This window comes from Aspergillus clavatus, genomic scaffold (assembly GCF_000002715.2).
Source record: "Aspergillus clavatus NRRL 1 1099423829806 genomic scaffold, whole genome shotgun sequence".
In the NCBI taxonomy this organism is placed as follows: domain Eukaryota; kingdom Fungi; phylum Ascomycota; class Eurotiomycetes; order Eurotiales; family Aspergillaceae; genus Aspergillus; species Aspergillus clavatus.
The window spans coordinates 1,796,713-1,818,478 of NW_001517093.1; the positions used below are offsets into that span (position 1 = coordinate 1,796,713).

At 47.2% G+C, this 21,766-nt stretch overlaps 10 protein-coding genes across 10 annotated transcripts, besides 6 other annotated features; 7 read left to right on the plus strand and 3 right to left on the minus strand.

Annotated features, from left to right (window-relative positions):
* The first annotated feature begins 1,835 nt into the window (after positions 1-1,835).
* Positions 1,836-2,033: a microsatellite.
* Positions 1,890-2,044: a microsatellite.
* An 819-nt stretch (positions 2,045-2,863) lies between these two features.
* Positions 2,864-2,942: a microsatellite.
* Positions 2,943-5,582: 2,640 nt separating this feature from the next.
* On the plus strand, positions 5,583-7,866 carry ACLA_085350 (putative C6 transcription factor; the record flags this gene model as incomplete). The annotated part of the gene is made up of 4 exons (XM_001268265.1): positions 5,583-5,856; positions 5,924-6,048; positions 6,106-6,785; positions 6,852-7,866. 4 exons carry the CDS (start codon positions 5,583-5,585, stop codon positions 7,864-7,866), a joined length of 2,094 nt encoding a protein of 697 aa, XP_001268266.1.
* A 610-nt stretch (positions 7,867-8,476) lies between these two features.
* ACLA_085360 (FKBP-type peptidyl-prolyl cis-trans isomerase) lies at positions 8,477-9,120 on the plus strand (the record flags this gene model as incomplete). The annotated part of the gene is made up of 6 exons (XM_001268266.1): positions 8,477-8,583; positions 8,639-8,706; positions 8,765-8,825; positions 8,880-8,900; positions 8,972-9,013; positions 9,081-9,120. The coding sequence occupies 6 exons, from the start codon at positions 8,477-8,479 to the stop codon at positions 9,118-9,120; spliced, it is 339 nt and encodes a 112-aa protein (XP_001268267.1).
* Positions 9,121-10,500: 1,380 nt separating this feature from the next.
* Positions 10,501-12,076, plus strand: dprB (the record flags this gene model as incomplete). Its single annotated transcript, XM_001268267.1, has 3 exons — positions 10,501-10,687; positions 10,746-11,045; positions 11,109-12,076. The coding sequence occupies 3 exons, from the start codon at positions 10,501-10,503 to the stop codon at positions 12,074-12,076; spliced, it is 1,455 nt and encodes a 484-aa protein (XP_001268268.1).
* A 213-nt stretch (positions 12,077-12,289) lies between these two features.
* On the minus strand, positions 12,290-13,339 carry ACLA_085380 (oxidase ustYa family protein; the record flags this gene model as incomplete). Its single annotated transcript, XM_001268268.1, has 1 exon — positions 12,290-13,339. The coding sequence occupies one exon, from the start codon at positions 13,337-13,339 to the stop codon at positions 12,290-12,292; it is 1,050 nt and encodes a 349-aa protein (XP_001268269.1).
* Positions 12,644-12,676: a microsatellite.
* Positions 13,237-13,261: a microsatellite.
* Positions 13,237-13,262: a microsatellite.
* Positions 13,340-14,523: 1,184 nt separating the features above from the next.
* ACLA_085390 (uncharacterized protein) lies at positions 14,524-14,820 on the plus strand (the record flags this gene model as incomplete). The annotated part of the gene is made up of 3 exons (XM_001268269.1): positions 14,524-14,620; positions 14,668-14,730; positions 14,783-14,820. 3 exons carry the CDS (start codon positions 14,524-14,526, stop codon positions 14,818-14,820), a joined length of 198 nt encoding a protein of 65 aa, XP_001268270.1.
* Positions 14,821-15,561: 741 nt separating this feature from the next.
* ACLA_085400 (uncharacterized protein) lies at positions 15,562-15,947 on the plus strand (the record flags this gene model as incomplete). The annotated part of the gene is made up of 2 exons (XM_001268270.1): positions 15,562-15,788; positions 15,824-15,947. The coding sequence occupies 2 exons, from the start codon at positions 15,562-15,564 to the stop codon at positions 15,945-15,947; spliced, it is 351 nt and encodes a 116-aa protein (XP_001268271.1).
* A 930-nt stretch (positions 15,948-16,877) lies between these two features.
* On the plus strand, positions 16,878-17,776 carry ACLA_085410 (glycoside hydrolase family 11 protein; the record flags this gene model as incomplete). The annotated part of the gene is made up of 2 exons (XM_001268271.1): positions 16,878-17,299; positions 17,377-17,776. 2 exons carry the CDS (start codon positions 16,878-16,880, stop codon positions 17,774-17,776), a joined length of 822 nt encoding a protein of 273 aa, XP_001268272.1.
* A 310-nt stretch (positions 17,777-18,086) lies between these two features.
* Positions 18,087-18,526, minus strand: ACLA_085420 (uncharacterized protein; the record flags this gene model as incomplete). Its single annotated transcript, XM_001268272.1, has 3 exons — positions 18,087-18,191; positions 18,242-18,360; positions 18,412-18,526. The coding sequence occupies 3 exons, from the start codon at positions 18,524-18,526 to the stop codon at positions 18,087-18,089; spliced, it is 339 nt and encodes a 112-aa protein (XP_001268273.1).
* Positions 18,527-18,791: 265 nt separating this feature from the next.
* On the minus strand, positions 18,792-19,484 carry ACLA_085430 (putative isochorismatase family hydrolase; the record flags this gene model as incomplete). Its single annotated transcript, XM_001268273.1, has 1 exon — positions 18,792-19,484. One exon carries the CDS (start codon positions 19,482-19,484, stop codon positions 18,792-18,794), a length of 693 nt encoding a protein of 230 aa, XP_001268274.1.
* Positions 19,485-20,018: 534 nt separating this feature from the next.
* ACLA_085440 (oleate hydratase) lies at positions 20,019-21,666 on the plus strand (the record flags this gene model as incomplete). Its single annotated transcript, XM_001268274.1, has 2 exons — positions 20,019-20,545; positions 20,595-21,666. The coding sequence occupies 2 exons, from the start codon at positions 20,019-20,021 to the stop codon at positions 21,664-21,666; spliced, it is 1,599 nt and encodes a 532-aa protein (XP_001268275.1).
* Positions 21,667-21,766: the final 100 nt, after the last annotated feature.

Genomic DNA, 21,766 nt, shown 5'->3' on the forward strand with positions numbered 1-21,766 from the left:
TTAAAAGAATATTAAAGAAATAAATTTTAAAGGACTATTTATAATTATAATACCCTCTTATTAGAAGTAAATAGAGTAGTATAAAGATAATATATTTATATAGATAGATTAGAAAATAGTATTATACTAGAATTACTTTTCTAAGAAGAAGAAAAGGAATTATAGACTAGTAGATTTTACTAATTATAAAAAAAAACTAATTATAATAAGATATTAAGAATTATACTAATTAAGTAAAGTAATAAATAATTACTAATTAAAAGTCTAAGTTAAACTTTATATTAATAACTCTATAAGATAATACCTTAGCTAACTAGAATAAATTATTATTATTATTAGGAGAAGGTACTAATTTCTCTAGATAAGCCTTAATATAATAAGTAAATATTTAAAGATCTTAGAGAATTATAAAAAAATTATAATAATTACTCTAGTTAATATAACTTACTAGTTAGGGAATATAAACTCTATTAAAGAGATTTTTATAATTAAGTAATAATAAAGAAAAATAATACTTAATAAGGCTCTCTATTAGGGCTATTAATAAGATACTTATTAAAGTATAAGAAGAAGTTACTATAATAAAATTAATCTAAGAAAGAGAGAGAGTTAACCTAACTAAATTATCTTAAGTAAGAGAGGGAGTTACTAAAGAAGAACTAGCCTAAGAATAAAAAAAAATTACTATAATAGAATAATATCTCTTAGCTAGATTAATTATTACTACTATAAAATATTTTAAAAAAAGATAATACTTCTTAGCTAAAGCCTCCTCTACTATAGGAGAAGAGCTCTTATTATAAGAAATATTAGAAGAATCTATCTTTATTATAGAAGAGAAGTCTTTATTATAAGAAATATTAAAAAGACTTATCTTTATGATAAAAAAATTAATATTATTTTTTATACTAGACTATATATACTTACTATTATCTAGAGAATCTTTACTAGTACTATTATCTAACTTCTTACTATAATTACTAGTTATTATTACTAGCTTAGCAGGCTAATTATATAACTTATTATTATAACTAATAAGGAAACTAAGACTACTAGCTTAAATAATAGATTTATAAGAGTAAGAAAGATTAGTAACTATAGATAAGAAATATTTACTAAGAAGAATATATATTTATTAAGAGTATTAGAATCTTATATATAAAAGTCCTATATATAAAATAAATATATTAATCTTTAGTTACTCTAAGTATAGTTAGTATAGGACCCCTAAAAAAATATAAATCTATTATAACTAGGAGTAGAGATACATCCTCTAAAGAGATTCTTATCTAAAGAATAATTACTATAAGCTAATATATAGTTATAAGATGCACCTTACTACTAGAGAATAATAACTAATATATAGCCTAAATAAGTATATTTCTTTATATCTAGCTTCCTCTTCTTATTAAATTTTTAGATAATTAAGTAAATAATATTTATTACCTTTAATATATTTTTATTAGGCTTACTAAGATAAGCTTCTATTACTAGTAAGAGATAATTACTAAAGCTAGAAAGGATACTTACTAAACTTACTAAAAGTAATTATACTTTTTTAATAAATAAAATAGTTTTTATCCTTCTTTTATAGAGTACCTATATTTACTAAGTATAAGAAGAATATAAGAGACTAATATATAAAGAAAGAGACTTACTAAAAGAGAGATAATAATTAATATAATAAAAAAAAAGATACTTATAGGGGGAGAAAAGAGAAGAGGAAATATAAGAGATAAAAAGAAAATAAGTAAGATAAAGTAAAGTTACTTAAAATTAAAATAAATAATATATAATCTTACCTTATCTCTATTATAATAACTATACTAGTAACCCTACTTACTAAGTAATCTAATACTATTCTTTAAGTAATCTAATAATACTTACTAAGTATAATCTAATACTACTTACTAAGTATAATCTAATACTACTTACTAAGTATAATCTAATATTACTTACTAAGTATAATTAGATACTACTTATTAAATATAATCTAATATTACTTACTAAAAGTAAATCTAATCCTACTTACTATATATAATATTACTCCCTTAAACTATAAGAACCTTTTAGTAAGAAGCTAGATAACCTACTAAGGATAGGCTTTACCTTGAGTAGGAGAGGATGTAATATTAGTAAATAAATATTATAAGTAGATTAATAATTATTAAGATTAACTCTAGGTTACTAAGGTTAACCTAAGAAATCTCTATAATATCTATAACTTATCTTTTAGATAGATAGCTAATAGCTAGGTATAAATAGAAGATCTTACCCTAGGTAAGTAAAGAGGTATTAGCCCAGCCTATTTCTCTTCACCCCTGGTGATACTACCTTACCCTCAGTAATTCCATTTATATTTAAGCTATATACTTATGTCTATTAGTATTTATATTATTTAATTACCTAGCTATAATAACTATAAGCCTAGTTAATAAGATAGTATAAAGATATTAAATTAATAAGAGATTTATTAAGGTTAATAAATAGAAGATAATTAAAAATAAAAATAATAAGAAAGTACTATAAGATGATAAGTTATAAAGAAATAATTAATAAGAAGATAAATAATATATCCTAGAATATATTAATCATAAGAGTTAGGACTATACTTATTAATTAAAAGAATTAGAGAACCTAAAGAGATATTATATAAATAATAAGCTTCATTACTAATTAATAAAGAGGTAAGGATTAGTCTCTATATTAATCTATATCCTTTCTGTGCCTAACTATATTCTATTCTTTATCCTTACAATAAGTAGCAGTGAAGAACCAAAGGAAAGGGAGATAGGAGGGCAACCCCTAATATTAATCACTAACCATAACTGCTACTCTACCATGGTTGTATTACATAACTATCTGATACTAGTAATAATAGCTAAGGATAGCTATATTAATCAAAGATATAATTATAATAATAAAAATATTATTAATTATAAAACCTTTAGAGATACTAGCTATTTGTTAATATCTACATAATAAAAGTATTATTACTTTAGAATATCTGAAATACTAATTATTTATTAATAATTATTTAATAAATCTATAATAATATAACTTTATATACTATAAGAACAGTGAACTTGATAATAGATAAGAAAGGTAAGGATTAGTTTCTATCTTAGTACATACTATTCTGCTGTGCCTAGCGATTCTTTATACTTTCTCTTTACATTAAAGTTCTAGCTTCTAATCTTATAATTTTTATTTTAAAACAAATCTTACTACAGTTAGATTATAATATAATTAGATTTTACAATATCTATATACTTTTTTAATTTAGATTAATAGTTTTACCTAATCTAAAGAGACCTATAAATCTATAATTAATAGTTTTAACTAAAACCTAAGAGGTTTAGTAAGGGGTGAACTAGAACTACTATAAATCCCTAGCCTAGGAACTAAACCCTCACTGTAGTAAGTTTAGTGAGGGTTAGATTCAATTTTTGTGGTCTGGGTATGCAACTCTAACTATTATTAATATAATATAAATCTAATATATAAGCTCACTACATAGTAATCTATTTCTTTCATTGGTATAGATTAATCTTATTTAGTACTACTATAAATTTAATTAGTAACCAAGTAGGAGCCACCTAGCCAGCTTTAGAATTAGACCTAGTCAGCTTATCTATATTTAAAATACAAGACTAAGAGGCCACCTGGCGACCTGACGACCTGTATCCCAGCTGGAAGACCCTCAGTAGGATTCTACAGAAACTCATAAGCTTCCTGCTGATACTGAAGATTATTAGTCCCCCTTTTCCAATCCCCATCACCATATACAACGCAGAAATACTGCTTCCAAAAGAGCCAATAATCAACGCCTTGCAGCAAGGGGGTCAGAACCCTTCTATATCCTTTATAAAAGGCAAAGAGCCAATATACAGTATGGACGTCCTTCAACCGCTGGAGTCGGCTGAAACAACCTCGATGCCTTGGAACTTTCAAAATAGGATTGGTCTCATGGAGAGAGAAGTTTCAAATAGGAGCTGGAGCCCGTCATAACTCATTCATAGAATCAACCCAAGACGATAACATAGCTACAGAGGATGTTCAAATGAAGACCAGTGGGGATCCTGACCACAAGTCCCCTGAGCTCGCTCGGGCTTGGGACAACCTCAATGATGCAATTAATCAACTTTTCCATCCTCTATATATTTCATGGTGTTGCGGTCCGAAAGGAGAGGATGGAATATTGTCTACAGTGGATGGAGGTGTTGAAGATCCTATAAAGGGAACTTGTCATAAGAACTACTGATACTGACTAACTAGGGTCTGAACACCTTTTTAGTGCAGCGGTAGAACCCCTACGACATAAGTTGCAAAACGGCGTCAAGTGTAGCCGTTTTTGGCCGCTAGCTAACTGTTTCATAGTTATATGGAGTACCTCTAGCCTTTTTTACTAGATTAGCTTCTCTTAGACTTCTATCTTGAATCCTTATTGAAATTAGATATTGTGGGCATCCTTATCCTAGCCTAAATAGGAAATAATCTACTAGAATCTAGAAGTAAAATCTTTAATAATATCTACTCAGGGTACTATAACCTTTATTCTATTTATTATAATCTATTAATATTACTAACAATCCCTTTGTCTTTTCTTAAAATAATATATAGCTAGTGCATACTTCCTTAATATTATTATCTACACATCAGATTCATCTTTGAATGGTATCAGCATCCGAACCCGTCAATAATCTTGCCAATGCCAGGCCGGAAAAGATGTTGATGCTCGTCAAGGATTCGTCGTATAGATGCCTGATAGTTCTGGTCCCCTGTATGGAGTCAGCCTACGTCTACTGCAGTTTTCGCTGGGTTCTCATTCGTAAGGCATCGGGGCATTGATCAAACTGCGGCAAACCTTTGGTCCTCAAGAAATGAGAGCGCGTCTGCCACGGGACTCGTTAGTGGTCCAGGGCAGCAAATAGCATACTGCAGTCGTCGGCAGATCGCCCAGTTGTCTCGGAATGATGGATACCAACAGATGCGATGCAAGCTCATGCCAAAGAGGATCAACGATGGGCAGAACTGCAGATGGAGAAAGGCCCGGTCACATGACCTTCCGATGAGATCTTCGGATTCTGATTGGTTGATCGGTCTATATTGTGGCTGAAAGGCTTCACTGTTGATGTGCTCTGACGTCATGGACATAGGTACACTCTGTACACAGTAAGCCACAGCAACACAATGGACAAATCAGAATTATGTGCTGGGTTTATCCCTGTATATCCGACGACTCCGTTCAAGCGAGGAACATTGTTAATCCGTGGGATTGAAGCCTTTTGGGCGGAGGATGCCGCTTCTAGGGAAATATCAGGCGATGGCGTCTGTGGCGCGCAGCCCCAGAAGTTGGACAGGTTGTTGACACGAACGTTCTAGAACTTCAGAATAAAGACAGCCTTGGTCCCCCACCCCCCCCAAAAAAATCATTTATATACCTCTGATGGATCAAATCGCGTCACACTTACAGGAATCTCGATACTGTCGTGATCAACATCGCCTAAATTACCGTGCTGCGAAATTATGCCTTAGCGGGTTGTTTGACTCGATCGATCGCCCGGCTCGATCCGTCCCATATGGAACCCCGGAGTCAAACTTCTCAAGTCCGGAAACGTCAGAGAGAAGGCTCACCTGGAGGGGCCCCGAGAGAGGACAGTCTTCCACAGTCTTTGTTGCTTCAGTCGTTACCCAAAGTCAGTCTTCCGCGAATCACCATTGCCAAACCTCGAGGTCGTCGCGCCATCAGGGCGTGTATCAGTTGCAGAGAGCAGAAAGCAAAATGCAATGGAGGGGTGCCGTGTGAACGATGCCGTGAGTTGAGAACGGAATGTGTGTTTGTAGCTAAAAAAAGTGAAAAGATCGCAAGGTAAGCCGGTTCACTCCCGCGAAGAGCCCCGACAAGGTTCCGGATACTGAGCTCGACTTAAAAGACGTTTACAAGATCTTGAGCAGCGGGCGAAGGAATTCTACCGGTTGCTGCGGCAATTATACCCTAGAGTTGACCGGAAGGATCAGGCGCTGATTGACAGGGCTCTTGAAAGAGTAAGCTCCCCCAGATCCTATTGTTGACAGTCTAGCTCCCATGCTCACCCAATGAAGGAGACGCCTCCTGGTAGTGTTAGTCCCCTCAGTGAATCCTCGGCCGACGGTACCATTCGCCATGCGACTCTCCCTGCCGATCCAGTCGACGAAGACTTCAACAAGGACAAGATAACCCGAGCGACTGGGTTTGTGGGTCCACATTCTGAGAGGTCCTGGTTGCATCAGCTGAAACGCAAGGGCATGCGGTACAACGGATCGCATCTTGGTTCGGAGACGTCAAGTGGCCCCGCCGCAGACTCAATCAGTTCTGTGGACTATTTCCTGGACGGCCAGGACTTGTCGGTTGATTTCTCGGTGCAGCCATACGCGATTCCCCCTCGAGATGTTGCGGACGATCTTCTGAACACCTACTTTGATATGGTACATCCCGGCCTTCCAATCATTGGCAAGACCGTGTTCCTACACCAGTATCGTCGGCATTACACGGAGCCCCTATCCAGCCCACCGAAAAAGTGGCTGGCTATCCTCAACTTCATTCTCGCTGTGGCCGCTCAACACTCGAGTCTTGCCTCAACCGTCAATAACAATGACGAATGGCATGACCCCTTGCTCTACTTCTCCCGAGGAAGCAAGCTGGGGTTAGCCGACAATCACTTGTTCCCACACCCTGATATTCAACAAGCGCAGATCGAAGCTCTGGCTGCATTATACCTTTTGACCATAGGTCAAGTAAACAGGTGAGAATACTTGATCCGATTCATTCAATCCATGGCGTCCTGGCATCTAACAGACTTTTGTGACAGGGCTTGGAGAATGTCTGGCCTGGCAGTTCGCTCCGCTGTTGCCATGGGTCTTCACCTGCGGAGCGTCAGCAGAGAGACCTTGGACATCTCGAAAGAGCTTCGCTGTCGTGTTTGGTGGTCCGTCTACATTCTCGAAACGACCCTGTCGCTCATAACAGGTCGACCATATACCTTGGCGGATCGGTTCTGCACTGCACCCTTGCCTCTGCCATTTGATGAGGAGCAGTTCCGTGATCCTCCTGTTGCTCGCTTGCTCAAAGATCAAGATGCACGAAATAACTTCATCCGCCATCTGTTGCTGGCGCGGCCACGAAAGTCAGGGGTGGGACCTCCTTTCGTCGTCCCATGCCACTCGCTATACTTCCTCCACACGGTCGAAATCGTTCGTATCAAACGACGTGCGATCGACAAGCTCTACGCACCGGGGAAGCCAGGGCGAAGAAGGCACTCTGCAGGAGAAACCACCGACGAGCTTGTTGATAGTGTCAACACTTGGCGGTTAAATTTACCTGAATATTTCCAATTCGCACGCTCCAAGGCGGATTCGGGTTTTCAACGCGAGCGATTCTGCCTTGCGCTCCAGTTCTATAGCGCGAAAATCACCATTGGGCGCATCGCGCTGCACCGCGACCGTCCCCGATCATCGCAGGGCTACCGCTCTCTGAGCCCTCCGTTGAAAGAGATGGCCAACATATGCATAGCCTCCGCGTTCAGCATGCTCGCCCAATTACCGGATGAGCCCGATCTTGTCTGGCTTACACGCATTGCTCCGTGGTGCTGTATCTTGCATGACGTCATGCAGTCGCTCGCTGTGCTGTTGATCGAGTTGGACTCTCGCATCAGACAGGGGAACAAGGACATAGCACCGATTCTGACGTCGATACAGAAAGGAATGCACTGGCTCTTGGCAATGGGTTCTCGCCATGCGCCGTCACAGCGCGCATGGCAGATCTGCCAGGATCTATATCTGCGTCTGAATCCTACCATGACACCCTTGGCTCTTCGTAGCTCATGACAGATGAATCCCTCCCTCTCGCAACAGCGACCAATGCGGCTAGCCACTTACTATGATCACAAACTAAGCGAATATCGACTCGAATGTAGATAGCCTTGCCCAGCCTTTTGTGTCCGATTGAAAGATCAGTACATAGTCAAGGTAATAACATCAGCTCTTTTCACCTGAGCTCTTGTCGTAGACTCTGTTTATATACTGCTTGTCTGTTAAGCTTCCGGTTCTTTAACTGAAAGGCGTTCTATGAGGCCAGAGGTACAGCAGCATCAGTGTATCGACAAGTAATGAAAAGATCCCGAGGTTCTCTTCAAATGAGGCACTTTGTAGAAGTATCATCACCATCATCAGCCTCTTCCCTCTGTCGTGATGGAAGGTTGTTCCTGGCAAATCCCCAGTCACATGCCAAGGCTGACATAATACAGTTTTTATATCCAATCAGACTTTAGCATGGTGGGGTGTGTTCCCACCTCCTACCCGATTTGTCCAGCTACCCCGCCCCGCCGATCAGCTTCACGACTTTTGGATAAAAATCTCGTTTTTCCTTCGCGTCGCAACAAACTCTTTCCAAATATCTTCACATCTCATATCCCACATCTCAACCTCCTCAATCACAATGGGTGTCACCAAGGAAATCAAGGCCGCCGGCAACGGTGCCGACTTCCCCAAGAAGGGTGATTTCGTCACCATCCACTACACCGGTACCCTCGCCAACGGCGATAAGTATGTTCCACAACCGATATGAGCTTCTGCTGTCGCTGCTAACGGTTATCTGCAGGTTCGACAGCTCTGTCGACCGGGGTAGCCCCTTCCAGTGCCAGATCGGTACTGGCCGTGTCATCAAGGGTATTGTGATTCCCAGCAGCAAAGGTTGTCTGGCGGTTACGAGCTAACTCATGATTAGGCTGGGATGAGGGTGTTCCCCAGATGAGCCTGGGCGAGAAGGCTGTTCTGACCATCACTCCGTAAGTCTTCTTAGATTGCTGAGGTGGTTTCTTCTGCTGACTTGTATTAAATAGTGACTACGGTTACGGTGCTAGGTATGTTGTCTGAATTGGTCCAGCGGTGCTGGGGTCTATTGGGTCAATTGAAACTAACAATCTCTCTTCAGCGGCTTCCCTCCCGTCATCCCCGGCAACTCCACCCTCATCTTGTAAGTCTAGCTTGGCCTTGATCTGTTTGGAACTGAGACGCGCTGGGATAGAGCTGACTGGTTACAGTGAGGTCCAGCTCCTCGGTATCAACAACAAGAGGGCTTAGATTCGTCGAGGAATGTCGATATAGAGCAACTTTTGGATAGCAGCACATCTCTAGCCTGTACAAAGATGAATGTCACAGTTTGATGAGATTACCGTTGAATTTCCAATGATATCAGTACTGTAGTGGTTACCAGTGGTCAATGTGAGACCAAAGCTAGCTATGATCTCATACCTCTCACAATTGTGCTTTACTAGATATAGCCCCTCCCTTTTGATAGATGTAGATCGATCTCCACGGCGACGTGTTAGTACTTGCAATGGCTGCAATACAGTTATTCTCCGAGACATGCCACACCCCACCAGTCGGAAGATTCTACGTCGATCTAGATAGTCAAACTCATTCGTGCATGGGCTGAAATGACGTACGGATAAGTACAGGCTACTGTAAGCTGCATGGCCGCCAACCCCTCCCAAGCTTGGTTGGTGTCCACACATCGATCGAGATGAAACGATAGAGCCTGCCAGGTGTGCCTGATGACATCAAGTGTGGTGCCTGAGGCAGCACAAAATCCCCACCACTGTCCCATGCCGGTCTAACTGCTTCGGGCCATCTAGGCGCCTCAGACATAAGGCTGAAGTCATGATCGGCGCCAGCACCACGGTTGCGCTTTTCATTGCTTCATGGCCAAAAACTTGACCACGAGGGTACAGTTGGCAAAAGGGAGCTACGTTGGTAGACCGATCGGTGAGACTGGGTTGTTCCGTTTCTGTGGCTGCCCCCCTGGATCTCCGGTATGTTAGTTGTTACCTTTCGATAAGGTTGAGTGTTGATGCTGTGATTTATGGCGGTATTACTTACGGCGGCTCTGGGCGAATGAGTGCCGTTTCAGTTGCATTGATGATTGGATCTTACCATGCGTGTATTTCATGAGATATACGAGTCTACATAAGCTATGAGTATAGAGATAGAGTCAGTCAATAGAGACACACTGGTGCAATGCAAGAATACTCATGGGATTGTGGCGGTAGCTGTCTCCTGTGGCTGGTGTCGGTTACATAAGCCAATTGGAAAGACTGGGGATATGACGACATTTACCAGCGATGATGCTCAGACCCGGTATTCTGCTGGCCAATTCAGGGACTGCGGGATGGAGAGATGACAGACGTCACGAGTGAATGGAGATGGATGCATACAGGGTGCTAGTTACACTGCTGCTGCCAGGATGGTACGCTCAACGTCATCTAGCTAGGATGCTGCAACGAAGGGCATATATAGAGCTTCACGATGCTCTCAAAAGGCTCCTTTTCTTTCTCCAGACTATCAAACTACATCAACAACAACACAATACCACAATCACCACAATACCACACATCCTTCCTATCTTCTCCTCCACCTTTTCTAATTCTCTAATCTAACCACATCATCATCATCTCCATCAACATGTCTGGACTCATGCACAAGGTTAAGGAGGCTGTCACTGGTCACCACGACTCCTCCCACAGCTCGGCCCACGACTCGACTACCCAGCATAACACGACTCAGAACACTCACACTGGCCACAACAGCCTTGACAACACGAACACAAACACTAGACACTTTGACACTGCTCGTGCCGATAGCCAGATTGGTCAGTGAAAGAGGGTTGAAGCTCCCCTATCCATCACCCCAAATAACAAGTCGAATAGACAAGCAAGCTGTACGAGATGCCACCGTGACCACTGGTCCTGATGGGGAAAAGGTCGCTCACACTAGCACCCACGGTCCTCGCGTGGTCGAGTCTGGCCACGGCCACAGCAGCGGCCACCACACCTCTACCAGCTCCTCCACCTCCGGTCCTCACAACTCCAAGATTGCCAACAAGCTGGATCCTCGTGTGGATTCGGACCGTGACAACCGCGCTCGCCATGAGGCCATTGGCGGCACTTATGGCCCTCACGACTCCAACATTGCCAACAAGATGGATCCCCGTGTTGACAGTGATGCTGGTAAGCAACAGCTTGCGAAGTCGCCTGGTGCGGAATGTTCACTAACTTTGACTGATTGTTTAGATAACCGCGGTGCTCACAAGCACTCCGGCGTTGGAAGCACCGGTGCTTATGCCAGCGGTGCCCGCGGCAGCTATGGTAACACCAGCACCAACGCTAGACCTCACAACTCCAACATGATGAACAAGGCCGACCCCCGTGTCGATTCGGACATGGACAACCGCGCCCGTCATGAGGCTATCGGTGGTACCCACGGCCACCACAGCTCCAACGTTGCCAACAAGATGGATCCTCGCATCGACTCCGACATGGACAACCGCGCTGCTCGCACTGGACTTGGCTCCACCCATGGCACCACCCACGGCACTACTGGCGCCTATGGCGCTGGCCACACTGGCCACTCTTCGCTCGGCAGCAACACCACCCATGGAACCACTGGTTCCTATGGTACCGGCATGGGCACCAGCACCAGCACCAGCACCAACGCCGGACCTCACGACTCCAACATGATGAACAAGATGGACCCCCGCGTTGACTCCGACATGGACAACCGCGGTGCCTATGGCAGCCACGGTACCACTGGCCACTCTTCCCTCGGTAGCTCTGGCCTGGGCAGCAGCACCCACGGTACCACTGGCTCGCATGGCACCGGCCTTGGTAGCAGCACCACCCACGGCACCACTGGCCACTCTTCCCTCGGTAGCTCCGGCCTGGGCAGCAGCACCCACGGTACTCACGGGACTGGCTCCTACGGCACTGGCACTGGCACTGGCATGGGCATGGGCATGGGCAGCAGCACCAGCTCCAACGCCGGCCCCCATAACTCCAACTTGATGAACAAGATGGACCCCCGCGTTGACTCCGACATGGACAACCGCGCGCGCCACGAGGCCATGGCTTCCAACAGCTACAACACCTCTGGCACCTCCGCCACTGCGGGCCCCCACAATTCCAACATCATGAACAAGATGGACCCCCGCGTCGACTCTGACCTCGACAACCGTGGCACCCTCGGTAGCCAGCGCTACTAAGCTATGACTTGATGGTGGATCGCTCGGGACTTGGTTGTTTTTTTCAATCCGCGGATGATATGATATCCCCTCTTTCTCAACTTTACGCGTGACGATTCTTTTCAAGATCTGTATTCTAGATACCTAGATACCTAATGAGATAATCTTTCCAACTTCAATTCCTCATTCTGATCCAATGCTCCCCACGTACCCAACCACCAATGCCAATTAGGCCTAGACCCTCGGCGGCTCCGACCTGCCCTCCGCCGGCAGCTCCCTAATCCCCTCCGGCGTGACAAAGATCTCCGCCCACTGCTCATCCGTCACATTGACCTGGTTCGCCTCCTTCCAATCCAACACAGCCCCGAAATCGCGACACACATGGTCAACATTGAAATCCGCAAACGGGCCCGGCGTCCCCGCAACCTTGTTGAAGGTAATCACACCCACATCCGCATGACACAGGACGAACTGCAGCAGGATATGCGTACAATGCTCGAGATGCACCTCGTAGGGGAACTTGCTTCTTCTCTTCTCGCCCGTCCCCGCCGTCCCCGAGCCCACACTCCCACTCCCGCTGCCCCCGTGGTGGCTGTTGCTGTGGCTGTGGCTGTGGTTGTGGTTTTGGCGGTAATACTCCGGATGCGCCGCCTGGCGCAGATGATTCAGACAATGCAGCTGGTGAAACACATCCAGGAGACCCATGTAGGCCTCATCGCCGAGCCCGTACGAGGCCGGGAAGCGGTACAGCTCCGCGGGGTCCTTGTTGAGGCGGCGGACCTGCTCGCGGGTGAGCGCGAAGGCGTGCGTGTCTGCGATGCGGTCCCATGCGGCGTCGACTTCCGGGCTGGGCGGGAGTTGGAAGAGGGAGGGCGGGGATTGGGGCCAGAAGGAGCCGTTGGTCGTCGTGGTGGATAGGGGGAGGGGGAGGGTGTCGAGGAGGGGGGCTGGAAGGGGGGGGGGGAGTGGAGGGTTAGTGATTTGGTAATGGTGGAAGGGGTTGGGAGGGACAATACAGTAGGCGGATGTTTGGCGGACGAGACGGTTGTCGATGTTGTGTTTTAGGGCGCTGAGTTCGTGGAAGGCGTAGGCGAGGATTCCTAGGGAGGTGAGGAAGAGGGCGAGGTTTGTTGAGAGGAGGAGGAGGATGCGCCAGTTGCGGGTGCGCGTGCGAGGAGGGATGCTGCTGCTGCTGCTGCTGCTGCTGGTGTCATCTTCGGAGAGGAGTTCTTTGGACTCGCTGGGGAGGTGGGAGTAGGTGGGTGAGTGCGTTGAGTTGAGCATGTTTGATTGATTGGGATCATTGAGCGGGCGACGACTCTACGGGAATGATGCTTCAGACTAATATGCTGATATACTCCAGAGCGGAGGAAGAGGGAGCCAGAGGAGAGAGTACTGGCAGGACTCTCTCACGCCGAGATTGTTGTTGCGATATTGCGCTTTGCAAAACATGTGGATAGAGAGACAGCAGCACCCTTGTGAAACATCGCTTAACGCCATTCTTCCAGCCAGAGTTTCATCAGGATCCTCTACACAGTACTGCTGGGCTGTGTTGTCTAGTTAACCACTTCCGACATTGATTCCCTTGGTACCGATGTACGACTACTCGATAGCACCGCCAACCAAGTCTAGAATACCTTCCTGGATCTTGTTCCCGCCTCAAGATAGTACTCCCCGACCTTCCTCTTCCAGTCTCAGATCAGGTCTAAAATCTCGTCATTGGCTGGGCCGGTTTGGGGGCCGAATCCTGGAGATGAGGAATGCCTATTGTACATTCTTCCTAGTACGGCTTAGGCAGGTCGTGGTCCCTGCGGAAGGCATATTTCCCCTTTGTTCGAGGCCAGAATTGCAGACCCTTATCTGCTAGAACACATTGATTGGGTGTAGCAAGTATCCAAGCCGCCAGACGTCCTCCATGGTAGCGCAAGCTCTTGAACTAGCGGTTGTGGTATGTAGGGATGGTGAATGTCAAAAGCTTTTTGCTAAATGTCAAATTGTCAAATGTCAGGCCCCTTTTTTTCCTGTCAAATGTCAAAACTGACGTGATAAGAGTGGATACTATTTTTAGCCAATCAAAAAGGCATAGCTTTTGGGCAAGCCAATTAAATTCTATAAACTTTTAAGTCACCTGACTGTATTTTTTGGCTTAAATTACCTAGGTATTTTTTGCTGAATATTATTAAAAATATCATATTTTTCTAGTAAAAGAAATTCTTTAGAATGTCAAAAACAGCCAAAATGTAGGTACCATCCCTAGTGGTATGGGCATTGAATCTCAACAGAGACTCCCCGAGCGAGGCAAATCCTACCCCTCTTGTGGCTTTGCGCAATCGCAGTCCACCGGTATCGCTCGCAATGGTGCTCGTGTGGTAGGAAATCCCGCTGAAGTCGAGATATAAAAGGGGGAGCATCTCCCACACTCAGAAGACAACAACGCTCATCTCCTATCTCATTCATCTGCAGACAAAATGCTTTTCTCTCGTGCCCTGATCCTCCTGGCTACTGCCGTCGCAACCTGCGCGGCAATCCCCGCCATTGTTCCTGAGGGATACGTCGGTGCTGGTGGTAGGTTTCCTGGTGATAGAAGATCAAACCTGCGCTGACAGATCAAGGTGTCGCCATTCTCAACCCTGATGCCGGCAATGCGCAGACTGAGGGCTATGTTGGGGCTGGAGGTGAGTTCTTCTCTTTCTCTGGATTTGTGAATGTTGTCTCATGTGACGATAGGTGTTGCCATCCTCAACTCTGATTCGAAGGAAGAGTAGAGATATTGTTGAGACGCAGGCGCTCTGATCATGATTATTGCGCGGGGATTCAGTTCGTAAGATGTCTGTTGGGCAAAGATTTGGGCATATACCTCTATACAGCACAGTGACGGCCGTTTGTTCCAAACAGAATGCAGATGAGCGCAGTTTGGAGTCCAAGATAACGCATAGTAGCCAATTTTCCAGTCTTGTCCTCTTCGTATGTGTAATACCCCTTCAGTCTTCTGTAGCCCTATTAGCAAAGATCGTCTCTTATGCGTAGCAAATGAAGGTAAGGCCGTAAGACCAGTCGAAGAAGAATCGAGATTTCACCAGGGGACTCTTTTGGAATACTGATTCCAATCCAGGTCGCTTTGTCTAAAGCTGAGCAAGAGACCGAATCTCTGGCCACTTAGACCCATCTTCTCACTAATGATGTGTTTGTGAAATGCGAATGTCTTTCGGAGCGCCGGAAAACATGTGGATGTAGGCGATCTCTGAAATTGCACGACATCGAAAGGGTCATATCTTCAGGCCAGAAGCAGTACAAGTTCGGAGCATTGAAGTTAGGAAGTAGATTGCTATAGCATGGCTGATTACTCACCGCTGGCTGTAGTATTGGGGTTTTCCTTCTGCCATCCTCGCTGTCTTTCTTGCTCATCTCTTCTCCCGAGTTTCATCAACGTTCAACGTGGATGATGTGATATTATTCCATCATTCCACAATTCATCGAGTCTTGAGAATGAGACAGTCTCTGATCTCATGAGTGGTGCCCTGGGCGCCCTGAGCAGCTCTGGTGGAGGTCACTCCGGCTCCGGCTCTGCTTCTGGTGATGACTGCGACGAAAATGGAAACCCTATCAACCTTGGTGGTTCGGCATCTGGATCTGCTGGTGGCAAGGGCCAAGGTCCCCATGGAGGCCTCGCCGCTGGCTGGGGTCAGGGCTCTCATGGAAGTTCCACACGACCACTGAGGCCAATCTTCCAGCGGTTTGTTAAGACATTGCTGATTCCTAGTTTCCTAGACTCCACTTCCCCAAAACGACCCCTCGAGAGAACAGCCTTTCTCGGACAGGAAAGGCGATAAAGAGGACATACACTGCCAGCATGGAAGGAAGTCTGGAAGTCAGCAAGATTGGGAAATTCTAGGACTACCTTGTAACCAGTACGAACCAAGTTCTGTTGAGTGAATCTGTTGCATACCCACCACTCACTAAAAAAGGTGTCTAGACATCATTTCCTAACTGGTAGTGATATGGGGGTAGTTTGACAGAATCAATGGCACTCGACAGGTCAAGGGACTCCAGCTACAGGTGGCCCAGGCAGAAGAGAGGACCTTGTGCTTTTCTCTTCCTCTTTTGATTTATTCTTTCAAAAAATCAAAGCCAATGAAGTCATAGTGGCTGCTGTTAAGGACATGCATGTCTTCTCCTGGCATGAGTACCCATGGCCCCTGCTACATGAAACTCGCGGCAGAATCCAGGCTATGGTCTCTGAAGTATAGTCTTGTGGAGTATGCCGAGTCATGGCAACTGGGCCCGTTCCTAGCTTCCTTCAGAATCATAAGCTGTGAGTGTTTTCAAGGATAAATTCTCTCCTTTACCCGTACTTCCGTGGGGTTAATCACATCTCCAATACACAGATCCAGGCACATTCCGCACTCCGAACAGCCGGCAAAATCTAGGGATTCTTCATACCCCGCAAAGCCATACTGGATATGCTTTGATCTATACTCTGTCTAATCCACGGGAGACCGGCTGGTATGGTGGCTTTCTTGCAATGTTTGGGGATGTCTGGGCGCTTTGACACTTAGCTCCGCCTGAATAAGCTTGTTCAAATGAACCAGACGATCATGATTGATCAATGTCTCTCAAGCTTCATACTGCAAAGTCACACATTGATTGTATGATTTGTATCCATTCGATTCTTCAATCACCCCATCGACTTGAGTCTCCATAATGCCTGTCAAGTCAGCAGTCGAGACTGTCGATCACCCCATCGCATCCCGCTCAATGGATGGCCCACCGGGAAAAGTGGATGTCGATCTCACCTTGAAACCGTTCGGATCGTCCTGAAATCATGGGCAATGACTTTCACCAGCTCCCGTCTCAAACAGTCCCAGTTCCTCATCGGCTGAATGCTGGAATCTTCACATATAAAAGGACGGTCGAGGTCGGCTCCCTTGCCCCTCACTCCTTCATCATCATCACAATCCACCACCAGTCCTCCAAGAAAATGGTCTCCTTCTCGTCTCTCGCTCTTGCTCTCTCCACCGTCGTCGGGGTGCTGGCCGCTCCCGGCTCTGAGAAGTACGTTGAGCTGGCCAAGCACCAGCTCACCCACTCCCAGACAGGCACCAAGAACGGCTATTACTACTCCTTCTGGACCGACAACCGGGGCCAGGTCTCCTACACCAATGGCAAGGGCGGCCAGTACAGCGTCAACTGGAAGGACTGCGGAAACTTTGTCGCCGGCAAAGGCTGGAATCCCGCCAGCGCCAAGTACGCCCCTTCCCCTATGACCCGACGGCCTCATTCCCATGCTATTGGGATCCAGTATCACTAACCAATCGAACTAGGACCGTCACTTACAGCGGCAACTGGAAGCCCAGCGGCAACAGCTACGTCTCCGTGTACGGCTGGACCCAGAACCCGCTGATCGAGTTCTACATCGTCGAAAGCTTCGGCTCGTACAACCCGTCCACGGGCGCGACCGAGCTCGGCACCGTCGAGAGTGACGGGGGAACCTACAAGATCTACAAGACCAAGCGGGTCGATGCGCCGTCCATCGAGGGCAAGAAGACCTTTGATCAGTTCTGGTCCGTGCGGACTTCTCACCGTGTGGGTGGCACGGTCACCACGAAGAACCACTTCAATGCCTGGGCTAAGTCGGGCCTGAAGCTGGGCACCTTCAACTATATGATTCTGGCTACTGAGGGATACCACAGCAGCGGGTCTGCTACCATGACTGTTAGTTAGGTGGGCCTGGGGCTAGTAGGTCCTAGGTCCTGTGTGATGAATGGTGTATATGTCTTCTTCTTCGAGTTGATTCTACCTTGTCATGTTCCGAGGTGGAAATCGGCGAGATATTATTGGACTATTTAATATTTCTCTCCCTGTATATAGGTGTCGCTCCTTCAAAGTCAAATCTCCAAAGATTTCATTTGTACATGATTTGTTCGATCTGGGTAGACAGCCTGTCACATTACAATTTGTCCCCATCCAATCTCACCTACACCTTGACCTACACCAATCCCTCTGACAATCCAACATCCCATACTTCCATCACCTACATATCATGCAAATTCGGCTCCGTGTCCGTCTCCACGACCGATTGGCGCCGCGCCTGTGTCCTGTGCCTATCGAACCGCACGTCGCCCCGATCCGCCTTGATCTGTACCACTATTAGCTTTTATCTGTGTCTTGTGGAAGGGCAAGACATACCGCCGCCTCGCTAAAGGTCGCGTCGATCTCATCCCACTTCTCATGCTCGTTTTTGGCGCTGGTCTTCTTGATCATCGTCGGATACTCATAGTCATCGGGATACGGAGAGGGCATCCAGACTACACATCGTCAGTATTTAATAGTGCCCCAGGAGAGCAAACCCCACGTACACATCCCGTCCTCGCCCTTGGTGGGATACACTTCGGGGGCTTTGTGGTAGCTGGCGCGGAGGAGGGGCGACAGGGAGTAGCGGAGGGTTGAGTTTCGAAGGATTCTGAGAGACATGATGGCTGCTGTTGTTAAGGTTGTTTTGTCGGGATAAGGTTGTTTGTTTTGGGAGGGGGGGGGGTGTATATATACATATATAATGGGCAGCTCTCATGATGATGTCAAGAGTCTGGAGTCAGAACATGTGAGAGAAGATGTCTGTATGGAGTAACAGCTGGGTTGATTGGTGAAACAGAGTTGAGTGACACACAGTCTACCTAGGTAGTCGATCTCTCCCGATCCATGGTTCATTCATTCCCAACCACACGCAAAGAAAATCTATCTACTTCAACTCCGCCAACTCCCTCACCACCTCCTCCGTACTCACGACCTCCGCAAACTCCCCCCTCAAACTAGCCACCGACACCGCATGCACCGTCTCCGCATCGAATCCGCCCTTCGCCCACGTCGCCGTCGCATCCGCCACAAGCACCACCCGCCCCTTCTCCACCGGCACTACACTCTGCCTCCCATCCGGCTGCACCTCCGGCTCTCCCTGCGGATACACATCCACGACCCCCAAGTTCGCCGCCATGCGCACCGTCGTCGACACGCAGTGGTCCGTCGTCAGTCCGGCAAAGAGGACCTGCCTGACGCCCTTGCGGCGGAGATACGCCTCCAGCCCCGTGTTGATGAACGAGGAATTGACGTTCTTCCAGAAGGTAGGCTCGGAGTTGTCGGCGAGGGGCTGGGCGAAGGCGAGCGGGTGGGCACCTTTGCTGGGGTCGGCGGGGTGCAGGAGGCTGGTGGGGGAGGTGGACGAGTGGAAGACGTGGATGACTTCGAGGAGGAGTGAGGGGTGGGTGCGTCGTGCGGTGCGGAAGGCGGAGAGCAGCGCTTGCAGGTTGGCTTCGTACAGGGGGTTGGAGCGGGAGGTGCCCCAGTATGTTGGGTGGGAGAAGGCGGTTTGGTTGTCGATGAGGACGAGGGCGGTAGGGAGGTGGAAGTCGAGGTGGGGGAAGTCGGTGGATGCCATTGTAGATTGGGATTGTGGTGGTGGAATTATGTATATGCAGATGTATGTGTATCTGGATTAGAGAGAGAGAGAGAGAGAATGGGAAGTATCGAATACCAATATCAGCTGCTTTTGTTCTGCAGGGGAAAAGACGGCGAGCGGATCAGTAGAGATTCTATCATTTCTATGTTCTCTCTGATGGGCTGATGCAGAGAGGAATCGCTTGGCGCTGTCATATACCTTCCGCAGCCAATCAGACTAGATCATCCCGATCACACCCCATGCTTGACTAAGTACCTAGGTATCAGAGGGACGAGAGCTTCCATTCCTCGAGGCGGACGGCTTGCAGTTCTGTGGTTCCATTGCACAGGCTCAACCAGACTTCTATGACCAAAGGCTCTTGACAAGCTGACATTTGTCAACGTCATCGCTATGAATTTCGGACGTGTCTCATGATGCTCCTCCATCCATCAATATCAATTCAAGATAGCCTGATATTCTCCTTGCGAAATTCCTCCTGCCAGCATATGATAAGCAACAGCGTACTAGTGCAGAATGAGAGAAATTCGAGACCCCCAAAAAGTCCAGGCTTGGCTCATCGGCAGCGGCATCGAATCCCTTGCTGCCGCTGTTCATCTGATCCACGATGCCCATGTGCCTGGCCCCAACATCCACATTCTCGATCTCCATCGGGGATCCGGGGGACGACTGAAAACCACCGGAGACGCGACAAATGGCTACTTTCTCCCCGTGGATTGTCATCCGTACTTCCACGGTCCTTGCACTGAGCGACTCCTCTCGCTCATCCCCAGCGATGAGTCTCAGCACGCCTCGCTCATGGACGCTGTCAACGCGTATAGTGAGCAACGGCCACCGCACGAGGCTCACACACGCGCCGTCAGGAGGGGTGAATCAGGCCCGGAAGTGTCGCACACACCAGGATTCCAGCTGGACGTCAAGCATCGAATGGACCTGATCTGGTTCCTGATGGAGACTGAGCACGCACTGGGAGCAAAGGAGATCAACCAAGCCTTTGACTTGGCATTCTTTGACACGGAGTTCTGGAAGATTTGGTCAACCACGTATGTTACATCCCTGTCCCCATATTGAGTGCTGCTGCTAATGGGACAGATTCGAATTGCAACCGTGGCATAGCGCCGTCGAGTTCCATCGTCATCTGCGCAAGTATCTCGAGAATATCCGGTCGCTCAAAAGCGTCAAGACCTTCCACCGCACCCGCTACAACCTCTACGACTCGATTGTCCGCCCTCTCACTAGCCACTTGCAGTCCCAGGGCGTCGACTTTCGCTTCAACGTCCAGGTCACCGGACTCGACACCGCCTCATCCAACGATCCCACTACCGTCTCTGAGATCCACTTCCGCAAGTATGACAGTGAAGAGGAATGTCGTGTCAGCCTCAGCCCAAGCGACATCTGCATCGCCATTCTCGGCTCCACCACCACCAACTCCGCTATGGGTTCCGACGACTCCCCACCCCCTTACCTCTCCGCCCACTGGGAGGACCTGCTCATCAGCGAATGGGGCCTCTGGCAGGCCCTGTCCCGCCAAAGCGCCATATTCGGCGACCCGACCTGCTTTCTTCCTCGCGCGGTACAAGCCTCCGTCGAGAGCTTCACGACAACTCTCCACAACCCCGATTTCCTCCGTCTCATTCAGAACCTCACACGCGATAAGCAGGAGACCGACGCCTCCCTCTCCCTCCGCGACAGCAACTGGGGTCTGACCCTGAGTATTCCACCGCAGCCAGTATTCCCAGACCAGCCGGAGGACGTGCACGTGGTGCTGGGCTACGCGCTCAGCCCCGCCAGCGAGGGTAATTTCATCCGGAAACACATGTTCGCGTGTTCGGGGCGCGAGATTTTCGAAGAGGTGCTGCGTCATCTGGGGTTTCCCGTGGAGCTCATCCTACCGGCCTCGTCAACGATTCCCTGCGGGCTGCCGCTGGGCACGGCGCCGTTCCTGAGCCGGGAGAAGGGAGACCGGCCGCGTGTCATTCCTGCGAATACGACGAACATCGCGTGCGTGGGGCAGTTTGTAGAGATTGCAGAGGATACGACTCTGTCGCTGGAGTATAGTGTGCGAGGCGCGCAGATGGCGGTGTCTGGCTTGATGGGGACGCCGAGGGTGACAGGGGCCATCAAAAAGAATATCCTGTGGGAGGTGTTTGATTTGTTGAAGTGATTCGAACGCATTGGTGGACGGTTCAGGTATACTCGCATGGGCTAGAGGTGGCTGGCTGATGTACCCTCGATATAGTTCGAATGGCAGGAGTGAACTTACT